This window comes from Orycteropus afer, unplaced genomic scaffold (assembly GCF_000298275.1).
Source record: "Orycteropus afer afer isolate SDZICR_OR568_19922 unplaced genomic scaffold, OryAfe1.0 scaffold01004, whole genome shotgun sequence".
NCBI classification, from domain to species: Eukaryota; Metazoa; Chordata; class Mammalia; order Tubulidentata; family Orycteropodidae; genus Orycteropus; species Orycteropus afer.
The window spans coordinates 324,795-337,273 of NW_006922591.1; the positions used below are offsets into that span (position 1 = coordinate 324,795).

A 12,479-nucleotide genomic window follows, 5' to 3' on the forward strand; every position below is an offset into this window, starting at 1 on the left:
GTTAGGTGCTGCTGAGTCAGTTTCAACACAGAGCAAGCCTATGCACAGCAGAACAAAACCAGTCCTGTGCCAAACTCTCAGTCGCCACCATGCCGAGCCCACTGTTGCAGCCACTGTGTTAATCCATCTCATTGACACTCTTTCCCTTTTTTGTTAATCCTCTACGTTCCAAAGCATGATCTCCTTCTGCAAGGACTGGTCCCTCCTGATAACATGACCAAAGTACCAGAGACAAAGTCTGGCCATTCTTGCCTCTACAGAGCATTCTGGCTATATTTCCTTCAGGACAGATTTGTTCATTCTTCTAGCATTCCATGGTACATTCAGTCTTCTTCACCACGACCAACACCATTCAAATGCATCAATTCTTCTGTGGTCTTCCTTATTCACTGTCCAGGTTTCACATGCATGTGAGGCAACTGAAAATACTATGGCTTGGGTCAGGTGTACCTTAGTCTTCAAAGCGATAGCTTTCCTCTTTAACACTTACCTTTCTTCCATTTCTCATTGCTTACTGCCCAGCTGTGGTATAATCCATATTGGAGGCTGTGGCCTTTGACCTTCATCAGTAAATGCTTCAAGACATCCTCACTTTCAGCAAGCAAGGTTGTGACATCTCCATATCACAGGTTATTAATGAGTCTTCCTCCAATCCTGATGCCACATTCTTCTTCATATAGTCCAGCTTCTCAGATTATTTGCTCAGCATACAGATTGAATAAGTATGGGGAAAGGATGCAACCCAGATGCACTCCCTTCCTAATCTTAAACCATGCAGTGTCCCCTTGTTCCATTCATATGACAGCCTCCTAATCTATGTACAGGTTCCTCATGAGTACAATCAAGTGTTCTGGAATTCCCATTCTTCTCAATATTATCCATAATTTGTTATGATCTACACAGTGCAATGCCTCTGCATTAAAAATTCCACTTCCTCCAAGAAGGCTTTCTCTGTCCTGTCTTGCAGCTCTGGACCATTTTCCCCATTGCTCTCTGACAACTACAACTGTATTTTTAAACATTGTGGTGTTTGCGTTGTCAACATCACTGTCTCCATTAGACCGTAAATCTGAGCACCAAGGACCTCTGGAATAGAATTCCTGATACAGCACTTGATGAACTAAATAATAAGAAAGTGAAACTGATGGATAAAACCTCATCAGCATAACTGTCAAGTCTGTGTAACAGTCGCTCACAATGTGGTCTATTATTTGTGTGTCCATCTTAACCAATATTTTGGATTTTATAGGCTCTCAGGAAGGACATTATTAGGTCAGATATATGAACATGCTTAGGACTTGGAACATATTTTAAGACTGAAAACAGCACATTGTTTTCTGCAAAGACTGAAAACATGTCCAGTCTCAGCAGCAATATATGAGAAGTCTGACTTCAGTCATGTTTTTGTTGGCTTGTTTTTCCTGACTTGTTAGGTGAAGTTGGTATTTGTGTCTCTAGGTTCCTGTTACCGCTGTTATGGGGCCATGGGTGGGAGCCCTGCTCCAAGTACTTTGAGAGAAGGGTCAACATCTGAATCATGTTCCTGTTTCCTTGTCCTTGTGGATCCAAATGATAAGTTGGTTACTGAATGAAACTCTTAACCAATTCATAAAGTGTTCATGTGCATTTGTTGTTGTTGTTAGGTGCCACTGAGTTGCCTCCGACTCACAGTGATCCTGTGCACAGCAGAAAGAAACACCTCCTGGTCCCCACCAGCTCCACAATCCCCGCTATACTTTAGCCCATTGCTGCAGCCACTGTGTCAGTCCATCTCATTGAGGGCCTTCCCCTCCTTCGTCAACCCTCCACCTTACCAAGCATGACATCCTTCTTCAGGGAATGGTCCCTTCCGACAACAGGACCAAAGTAGGTGAGATGAAGTCTGGCCATTCTCGCTTCCAAGGAGCATTCCGGCTACACTTCCTTCAGGGCAGATTTGTTAGTATTTTTAGCAGTCCATGGTACTTTCAGCATTCTTCGCCAGCACCACAACTCAAAAGCATCAGTTCTTTTTTGGTCTTCTTTATTCATTGTCCAGCTCTCACGTGCACATGAGGCAACTGAAAATACCATGGCTTGTGTCAGGCGCACCTTATCTTCAAGGAGACATCTTTGCTTTTCAGCACTTGAAAGAGGTCATTTGCAGCAGATTTGCCCAGTGCTATACGTCGACTGATGTCCTGACAGCTGCTTCCATTGGCGTTGATCGTAGAACCAAGCAATGTGAACTCTTTGACAACTTAAATCTTTTCTCCATTTATCAAATGCTGCTTATATACATTTGGAACTGTGAAAATTCCCAATTTTCTACATTTTTCCCTTTTGGTGTCACATCTTTGGGTCTGGCTGGGGCTGGCTTTGCTGCCATCCTTGCAGGACATACACATGGGCAGACAAGGTACTTGGGTATGTTGAGGCCCTGACAGCACAGTCAGAATGCCCCGGCTTCTGCGGGGCCTCTGGGTCAGCACAGAGGTGTGAGTTTAGGGTGTCTTGTGGAGCGGTGGTTCCGATCTTCCCTCCTGACCTCCCTCCCACTGTAGGCTCCGAGTGGCCAGAGATGGTTAGTGGAACAAATGGCACATTTCAGCCACACAAGGACACCTCTGTGGCTGCCACCTTCCTGGAGAAGCTCAGTGGCGGATGGACTGACCAACCCAGCTCAGCCGAGTGGGCTGCAGCCATTTGCTCTTTGGTTCTGGCCCCCGTTCCAAGTGAAGCCCATCTGTGATGCAGTGAAAGCAAGTAGGTACAATGGGCAGGGATGCTTTTTCACCCTAGGCTTTTAAGGAAAGTGCTGGAAGAGCAGCACCTGAACCACAAACCCCCAGTGGGACGCCAGGCTGGACTTTAGGATTTTCACCGAAATCCCGTCCCATGGTCTCACTGTGTGCGCCCCCAGTGCTTCCTTCTCATTTCTTCTACCTCAGATCTCTCTCGTTGCACTTTCACCTTGCTTTGGGGCGGAGCCACTCAAACCTTTAAGATACAAACTTGTCTTCCTCCAAGCAAACAATCCTCTGGGCTTGTGCCACATCCCTCGCCCCCTCTCATCTTCTTTTAGTTTGTATCTGTGTCTGCCAAGATGCCCAGCCTCTGCCTTGCTTCAGATGTCTAGGCTCACCTCTGAAAAGTGCCACTCCTGGATTTCTCTTAACAAACACGCCTGCGCACATGCTTTTATGGGGCTCTGTGTCTCCCATAGGTCAAGTGTACTCTTAGCGTGTGCTGCACACACTCAGCACGTGGCTGGAACTCCCCGAGAGCCAATATATAGTCCCCAAATCAGTGACATTACTTTACAGCAAGAGCTGGTGTTTGGCCCCAGGCTGAAGCCCTAAGAAGGCTAGTCTCCTTTTCTGAAGACTCGAGCACCACGCCGTACTTGGCTATTTGCTGACATTACATCTCCCACAGAGGAAAGGAGCTGCTCTCACTGAAGATCTTCGAGGTAACTGATGCTAGTCCATAGGCAATTCCAAAACAGGGCTTCCAATAACTAAGCAACCCGTCAGCGTGAAGGCACAGTGGGCTGCTGATCTGGCCTGTGGAAGGGATACCATGCCATGCGCAGTGACAAAACCTGGCCCCTGCTGAGTGGCCGTGACACGCCAGTCACCAGCCAGGCCCTCAGTGAAGTGTCACTACCAGTCCTGGTTTCCATATGAGGTCACTGAGACGGAGCTAAAGCACACTGCCTATAAGCACAGGGGCTAGGGCTGCCCGTCCAGTGCAGGCCACCAGAGTCTGCACCCTTGGCTGCATCACCCCTCTCTGCCGACTCTCTGGCCACCTCCTCAGAACACTGTCTTGCCCGTGGTCCCTCATTTTAGGGCCTGTCAGGGAAAGGAGCTCTGGTAGCATAGTGCCTAAGGCACTTGACTGCTAACCAGAAGGCTGGCGGTTCAAACCCACCAGCCACTCCTTGGAAGGAAGGTTGGGCAATCCTACTTCTGCAGTGTTACTGCCTCGGAGACCCAAGGAGGGGTCACTATGAGTCGGGGCCGACTCAACGGCAAATAACAACAACAACAACAACAGGGAAAGGCTAGGCTCCTAAGCCTTCCCAGACCCACTGCTGCACTCAGGGATGTGGTCCTTCTGTGGGCAGGAGGGGCCTGGCAAGAGGCTGCCTCTCCCTGAGATTCTTACTTATCTCCTGCAAAGAGATGGTGATGCTCGGCCACATCATACGATCGCTAAGGGGCGGCTCAAGGGCATCCTTATGGATTAAAGACGTGGGCTGCCAGAATCCTGAGTCCCCACCAGGCCGCTCTCCTGCACACAGCTCGCTAACACAGCTCTTCAGAGCCGCCCTTGGACTGAAAAGCCAGCCACTCACCAGCGCTGGGATCTGCAGGCGTTTCGCCCTCCTCCGAGTCTTCCTGTTCCTGCATGGTTGGCCTCTCCCCTCGCTCCATCTGGGACATCAGGTCTGGTTTGGAAATTGCATAGTCTGGGCAGAAGAAATGGAAGATAAGAGACTGTGGGCTCAGGTCACCTGCATGCTGTTGAAGGTGTCCCTCTGGCGAGTGTGAGGCCAGGAGCAGACTCCTCTACCAGAGACTGACAGTGTTGGAAACAAAATGGGCTGAGTCTCTAATCCCTTCTCCTAGAGCTGTGTGTGTTAATGCACGTGTGCACATGTGTGCGCACGCATACACATGAGCCACACTTTGTGTCTGTGCACACACGTGTACATTTCGTCTGCTTGCATGCACTTGTGAGCCACATTTTGTGTCGGTGTGCACACGTGAGCTACATTTCATGTCTGTACACACAAACATGAATACTTTGTCTGCATGCACACATGTGAGCCACATTTCATGTCTGCGCATACATACTTGTGACCCGCTTTGTATGCACACATGAGCATTTTGTCTGATGCACCCATGTGTGAGCCACATTTTGTGTCTGCATGCACACATGTGAGCCACATTTTGTGTCTGTCCACACACATGTGAGTCACATTTTGTCTGCATGCACACATGTGTGAGCCACATTTTGTGTTTGCATGCACACATGTGGCCACATTTCATGTCTGCACATATACATGTGAGCCATTTTGTCTACAGGCACACACATGAACATTTTGTCTGATGCACACATGTGAGCCACATTTTGTGTCTGCATGCACACCTATGTGAACTACATTTTGTGTCTGTGCACACACACGTGTGAACCATTTTTTCTGCAGACACACGTGTGAGCCACATTTTGTGTCTGCATGCACACATGTGAACTACATTTTGTGTCTGTGCACAAACACATGTGTGAACCACATTTTGTCTGCATGCATACATGTGTGAGCCACATTTTGTGTCAACACAGATGAGCTGTATTTCATGTCTACACACACACATGTGAGCCATGCACACACGTGAACCACATTTTGTGTCTTTGTGCACACACGAGCCACGTTTCATGTTTGCGCACACACGTGAACCACATTTTGTCTGACACACACACGTGTGAGCCACATTCTGTCTGCACACACACATATATGAGCCACATTCCGTGTCTTCCCAGGTAGGGGCTGGCAGTGAGGGACAGCCACCTCCCCATGAACATGGGCCCATCTGGAATCTGGGGCTGGTAGTGCTCACAAATGGTCAATGGCTGCTCAGGATTCTCATAGCAAAGGCCCCAGAGAACTGAAATTTTATAAAGTAAACTTAATCCCAATCTGAAACATAAAAACCATAAAACAAAAGAGTGATAGGCTCCAACACATAGAAAGGTTAAAGTTCTTTGGAAATGAAGTAGAAAAACAGCCTTTGAAGGGATATTTGCAACATGTCTGTACACACACACACACACACACACACAAAGGGTCGACAGTCATGGTTATATACAAGCAGATTCTACCGTATGTAAAAAATAAGCAGAGAAAGCAAAGATATGAATGGGCAATTCACAGAAATACAAATGGCCAGTAAATGTAGGAAAGGATAGACAAATTGGTCATCAAAGAAATAGTTTAAAATGAGGTGTCAATTTTTCACCCATGAAAAAGATAAGTATTTGAAATAACAAAGCATCACTTTGGACCAGGAGATAGGGAAACAGGGATTCTCCCACACTGTGGTATCTACAGAAACTGGTTCCACCTTTGCGAGGACAATATGCCAACAGCTGTCAAACTGTAAATGTGTGTCCTCTGTGATTTGGCAACTCCCCTTCCTGGAACTGTCCTCTCCTGTGAGTGCAGACAGAGAGGTCTGTCACAACACCTTGAGAGAGACAGTAGCCTCCCACTCCCCAAAAACAGAGCTTGTGTTGGCTGGTTCACCTGGGACACGCATGGTCTGTAGTTGGAGGCATGTGTACTGACATGAAAAGCTGTCTGTGACACACTGCTAAGTAAAACGAGTGAATGAGCCCATTTCTGTAAGCTGCGAACTACGGGCATGCTTTGAATTAGGGCTGCATGTGTGTGAAAAGATGAGGAGGGACAGAGGCCAAAGCGCAGTGCTGACTTAAATTGTTGACTTTTTACAAGTACGTGTGTGTTTATAATTAATACAAAAAGGAAAGTGAATTTAAAAAAGGAACAAAGTCATCCTGTGGAGAGGTGTGTATGTATACAGTTAGCAAAGTCTAGCAAGAATCCAACTTTCTGAGCAGCAAAACATCCATGCTGTTTAACTTCTGTTCTGTACTCAGAGCGCCCCATGACTGAGAAATGGACACACATAAGACTAAACTCCATTTGTCCAGGTTTTCATCCTTAAATACCCTTAATGAAAATCACAAGGTACCACAGGAGGAGAACCCACAGAAGTTGGGGTAAGACAGACCTCAGTGAAACGGTGACCTGGTGGCGGGGCCAACAGTCAGCCTCCTGGTCACAGTTTCTCGTCTGCATGATGGGGACAAGAGCTAGGGAAGAGAAGACCTCAATGATCGACGGTGGTTGGCCAACTGAGCATCACGTAATGTGGTGCTCCCGGTGCACAGTAGGTAGGCAGTGCACCTGTGTTCTCCCATTCTTCCTTCCTTAATCAAAACGTTTGCTGGGAAAACAAAATTTTGAAAAATAAGGCCCACAGGTGAACGACAGTAACACACAGGCGAGAAGCTACCACCTCTGGGGTTTTGGGCCCTTGCTCCTCCAGAGTGTGGCTCGGTTTACAAGCTGCTCTGCTCTGCACGGCCCTGGTGTGCGTGGGCGCTGAGTGTGTCTATTTTAACTCATGTTCTCTAAAGGGTTCAGTTTCTCTTGTGTTCTACTACTGGGACTACTAGAGCTCTGAATGCCCAAAGTTCCGCATTACCCTAAACTGCCGTGAATGGCACCGTGGCGAGCGAAGGCGTCTCCTTACCCATGGAGACCAGAGACTCATAGTTGCCCCTCATGACGTTCCTGTAGAGCTCCTTCTGCCACTCGGACAGGTTTCCCCACTCCTGCTCCGAGAAGTGGACGGCGACGTCATCGAACGTGACAGGAACCTGAAACCACAGACACGAGCTGGGCGCTGACCATCTGGGAGGCAGTCACAGGCCCCGCGGCTGCCAGCTCCAAGACAAAGAGTGGCTTGAGCACCTGGCCCTGCTCAAGCACCTCTTCCTTGGGACGGGAGTGGGAAAAGCCCAAAGGCCCGCTGCTGAGGTCTCACTGCAGTGTGGCAAATTGCTTACATACCCTTCCAGCCCAAGCCTTTGCAACTCCCACCAATGACTGTGTGGGCTATGCAGATGAGTGCTTGTGACCCACCAGGGGGATTGGACAGCCTGCTAGTAATGTAAACAAAGTATGGTATCCTTGTGGGGGTGGGGCCATGCAAATAAGGTGTATGGACCCCTACAAGGGGATTGGTCCATTTTGCCATCCCCTTAAAAGGAGCTATGGGGAGAGAGAAGCTGAAACATGGAAGACAGGAAGACACAGCAGCACAGCAGCAGCAAAGATGGTGAAGCCAGACAGCTGCAGTGGGGCTCACCAACCCTATGGCTGGAGTTGTAACACCTGCCCGAGAAGGCTTCCGGCCGGGCCCAGCGGCAGAGGCAAGAAGCAGCTATCCTGACAGAGGAGCTGCGTTGAGTTGTTCCTGCTACTTCCGAGTTGATTCTGATCCTGAGTTGTACCCTGTTACTTTCCTAGTAAACCACTTAGCTGTAAGTACAGTGCCTGGGTTCTGTAAGACCTTGCAGTAAATTACTGAACCCAGCAGCAGGAGGGAGAGTACTGAGGGGAGGAGGAGGTGGTGGTGTGAGAGATGACGGAGAAGTGGGACATCTGGGACATCTTTATCCTCTGCCTCATAGGGACCACCTTGTGCTAATCCTCTCCCCTGCTCACTTAGGACCCCTCTAGAAATCTGCCTGGGCTTGGCCATGGTCCTGGCTCCAGATGAGGGACTCACTTCATCTGATCCTGCTCCTGGCACAGGTCATCTGCTTGGAAGTGTGTCTGCAACCGGCAGAATGGCCACCACCAAGAAAAGAAACTTAGGTGCACAGCAGGGATGTGCAGGGGTGTGGGCCCCACCCTAGACCTGCAAGATCCCACTCTGCGTTTAGTAAGCTCCCCAGGGCCGTCATCTGCACGATAAAACTTGAGAAGCACTGGCGTGGGAACACAGGCTCTGTTTCTCAGCTCCAGATGTAAAAGTTTTCTCCTTAAGTAGGGCTGCAAAAAGGGAAACCAGCAGCCCAAAACAAGTGAGAGAACCAGTCCCTATGAAGCTGTTGCAGAATCTTCTGGAAGCTCCTATGTACACCCACCATTCTGTAGGCCTGCAGGCTACCTCTCGTGGCCACATGTCACCAGCATGAACATGGCATGTGAGTCAGCTTGTCAAATACTGGGCAGGACCCAGCCCTGTGACATCTCACCCGCACAGTCTCCGCCTCGGCAATAGCCCGTAAATGCCACTCAGCACTCTGTGACCCCCTCGCAGTGTCGGGGCTCTGCTTTTCTACACTGACAGCCTGGCTGTGGGGCCTCGACTCTGTTCTGCTAACCTCGTCAGTGGCAGAGTCCTCCGATGGTCTTCCTGGCCTCGGGGCACCTAGAGTTTACTCTGGTTTCTTCTCTTCTCCACCATCCCTGCCCTTTCCCACTAAGCTACGTCCCTAAAGCAGACACTCCCTTCCGCCCACTTCCTCGGGAAGCCTGGTCAAGCAGGCTGACCTTGGGCACCTCGCCGTTGCTGCCCGGGGGCAGCCGCAGGATCCAGAAGTTCCTATTCTTCAGCAGGTTCTCCATGTTCTCCAGGCGCCGCTGCAGCAGCCCGTACTCCTGCAGCAGCGTCCCCAGCACGACCCACTTGCTCTCTAGATGGTTGGCAAACTCCACGGCCGTCTTCTCACAGTCTGCGATCTTTTTCTCGTTTGTCCCCGTGCGGCCCTCCAGGGTCAGTAACCTCGTGGCCTGGGCCTCCAACTTCCTCTCCACGGCTTGCACTGCGGCCCACACGGCCAGGCGGGTGATCTCCGCGGTTGGCAGGGGCATCTCCTTCTGGGCGGCAGAGAGCTGGGAAGGGGCGGCCTTCTGGGAAACTGGGCTCTGAAGCAGGGGGTCCAGGTCGGTGTCTGGAACGGTGGGAGAGAGGGTCAGGGGGTCTTTCTCAGGAAGTTCCGGGGAGTGGAGCGGGGCTTCCTGGTGGCGGGCAGAGCGGGAGACGGGTGATAGCTGCGGCCCAGCTGCAGGGGGAGCTGGGTAGTGGGTCTCTTCCTGGGAAGCCGGGGGGCCCTGGAGGCGAGGCTCTCGCTCAGCAGCAGCGGGGTACAGGAGAGAAGGTCCCTTCTGGAGCACGGGCGGCATCTGGCCAGAAGTCTCTTGCTTGGGGGCACTGAGAGTCGGGGGCAGAGAGCCCTGCCGGGGAATGGTGGGAAACGAGGAGGGAGTCTCTTTTGGGGGGAGGACCCGGGCCTGGAACAGAGCTTCCCGGGGGAGTCCAGCAGGGGCTCGACGCAGGCTGTCTTCTTGAGGAGCACTGGGGAAGGACACGGGGGACGAGTGCCGGGCCTCCATGTCCAGCTGCTGGCCCTGTTTGCAAAGAAGGAAAGGAAAACACAGGGCTGAAGGTCGTAGTCTGCAGCTGGCAGAGCTCGTGGCAAAGGTAAGTTCCCCGTTCGGAGGGCCTCGGCCCCACAGCAGCACAACAGGGTCTGGCCAGGACTCTCTCCTTCAGGCTCCAGCACAGACTCAGAGTAAGTGACAAACTACCATGAACACCAAATACGATGATGGTTACCCGCCTGCTAGGAGCCCCAGTGACATGCTGATTAAGCGCTTGCCCGTTAACTGAAGGATTGGTGGCTTGAACCTACCAGCCACTCCCTGGAAGAAGGATGGGGCAGTCAGCTTCCAGAAAGACGACAGCCCCAGAAGCCCTATGGGGCCGTTCTACTCCGTCCCGTGGGGTCGCTATGAGTCGGAACCCGACTCGGCGGCTGTGGGTTTGGGGCCTGGACACTGCTTCTACTTTTTACTGAGCCATCTTCTTTCCCACAGCATGTCTTCACAGGTCTCTTCCTATGAGTATCGCCTGGGAGAGGGGGAGGGTGCTGGACTTGGGCCCTGTCTGTCCCTCGGCCTACCTGTGTCACCCCAAGCCAAGGCAACCCCCCGCTCAGCATCCTCCTGCAGAAAAGGACGATGACACCTACACACTTACAATTCACTGAGTTGTGTGGGTTAAGCAAGAAATAAAGAAGCACGAATCACTGAGGCTGTCAATGCCAAGTTCTGTAATTTTCACAAGACTCCAGCAAGGCAGAAATGGTCACTGGCTGCCCGGCGCTGCCACAGGCTTACAGGGACTCAATGGCGGACTTGACATCCAGCCTCCGCCTGGGCACGCCGCACGCCCTTTCCTTCACTGTCCAATAAGGACACAAAACCGTCGATTTACATTTCACCGACCCTCACTCTGATAGGATGAACTATTGACTTATCAATTCAGTTCTCAGCCTTTATAGGTCCCCAGCTCCCACTGTGAGCTGAATGGGCTTCTCGGCCTACACACTGACCTCTGGGACAGGCAGACAGAGGAGAGAGACACCAGACAGGCGAGGCCCTGACGATTCAGCCCTGCCTGGGAGGTGGGCTGCTGCAGGATGCGGGCTTGGTGGCCCTGCTCCCCCGCGAGGCGCGGGAAAGGGCGGGGATCGAGCAGAGCTCAGCGAGGCCAGTGTTGCTAATGGTCTCGAGACTCTGGAGACTAGAAGCAAACTGAAGACTCGACTCCCTCTGGAGACTCAGTGCCTCGCACTCTCCTGCTCCGCACCTGACACGTGCATGTTCAGAGCTCTTGGGCCATCAGGCAGTGAAGCCGAGGTCTGGGAGCGGCTAGGTCTGTGTTCACCTGTCCAGACAGCCAGTGTCTTCACTGAAACTGGGCTGAAGTTCCCACAACGCCTTTTGCCCATGGCTGCCCCTCCTCCTCAGGGAATGCGTGCCGATCACTACACCTCACATAACGACTGACCTTTAAAGTAAGTGAAAATCCCCTCGTGTCCATTTGAAAACTAGTGCATCCCTGGTGTCCGGTCTGGCACCTAGCACAAGCCAGATAAGTGCTGCTAGTGAATGACAAAGAAAGGCCATTTGAGCAAATAGTGAAGTTCTGTAGCCATCCACAGCAGTCATCTAAACCTACTTGATATATTCATTCATTCATTCATGTGTTGGGCCATTTAACTAAGATGGCAGCACACTTTAATGCCGAGGGCTGGAGTTTCAGGAGCTCTGCAGGCGAAAAGTTTTCCCAGTCTGACCCAACAGCTCTGCCCTAACTTAGTGTGAGAACTAATGCGCTGGCTGAGAGCTGTCATTCAGCATCTCTAACGGGCCAGGAACTGCATTAAGCATTTTAAAGCCTATTCTCTTGTGACCCTCACAACACCCCTATGAAGTGGGCGTTATGATCCACGTTTAGCAGAAGACGACGCAGGCTCCCAGAGGCTGAGTAACTCGCCCCAGAACATGTCGCACAGGCTACCAGATATGCCGCAGCAGGCCCCATCTGAAAACCAAAGTGGCTTAGAGTTCTGCATCCCTTTTACCTCTAACATTAAACCAAGACCTGTTGGAGGTTCAGTCAGGGTGGGTGGAAGGCCTGCCCTTAAAGCCCTTAAAGCCACTCTGTTGAAGTTGGACTCACAGACCCCTGTCAATGGAAGTTAAGATTCTCTTCTCAAAAAATACACATAAGCATGTCCACAAAACGCTACAAACACTTTTAAGACCTCTAGACCCTTCAACCTGAAGCTCACTGACAACCACACCACGGCTCATCTTTTTGCCCCCCACAGGTAAAGGCCAGCCTGGGCAGCCCTTGCTAGTGGGAGCCCCACGCAGAAGTGACTAGCCCAAAGCCACACAGTAGGCACATGATGGCCTGTCCAAAAACAGTTTGCGTGAGAGGCGATGGGGAGAGGTAAAACTGGGAGGAAGGGGAACCCACTCCCCCTGCCTGGGTCAGATTAGTTCCCTGAGGCACCCAGGAGCCCCAGTGCAGTAAATAAAG

The 12,479-nt window shown here is 51.2% G+C and overlaps 1 protein-coding gene across 1 annotated transcript in view; it reads right to left on the bottom strand.

The window, feature by feature from the left end:
- Window positions 1–9,979, bottom strand: part of ZNF777 (zinc finger protein 777) — a 29,824-nt gene extending 19,845 nt beyond the window's left edge. Inside the window, exons 1-3 of the mRNA XM_042783387.1 lie at window positions 9,137–9,979; window positions 7,326–7,452; window positions 4,343–4,456 (exon numbers count right to left, since the gene is read on the bottom strand). Coding sequence (XP_042639321.1) covers window positions 4,343–4,456; window positions 7,326–7,452; window positions 9,137–9,979 — 1,084 coding nt within the window. The remainder of the gene's footprint in view (window positions 1–4,342; window positions 4,457–7,325; window positions 7,453–9,136) is intronic.
- Between the last annotated feature and the right edge of the window lie 2,500 nt (window positions 9,980–12,479).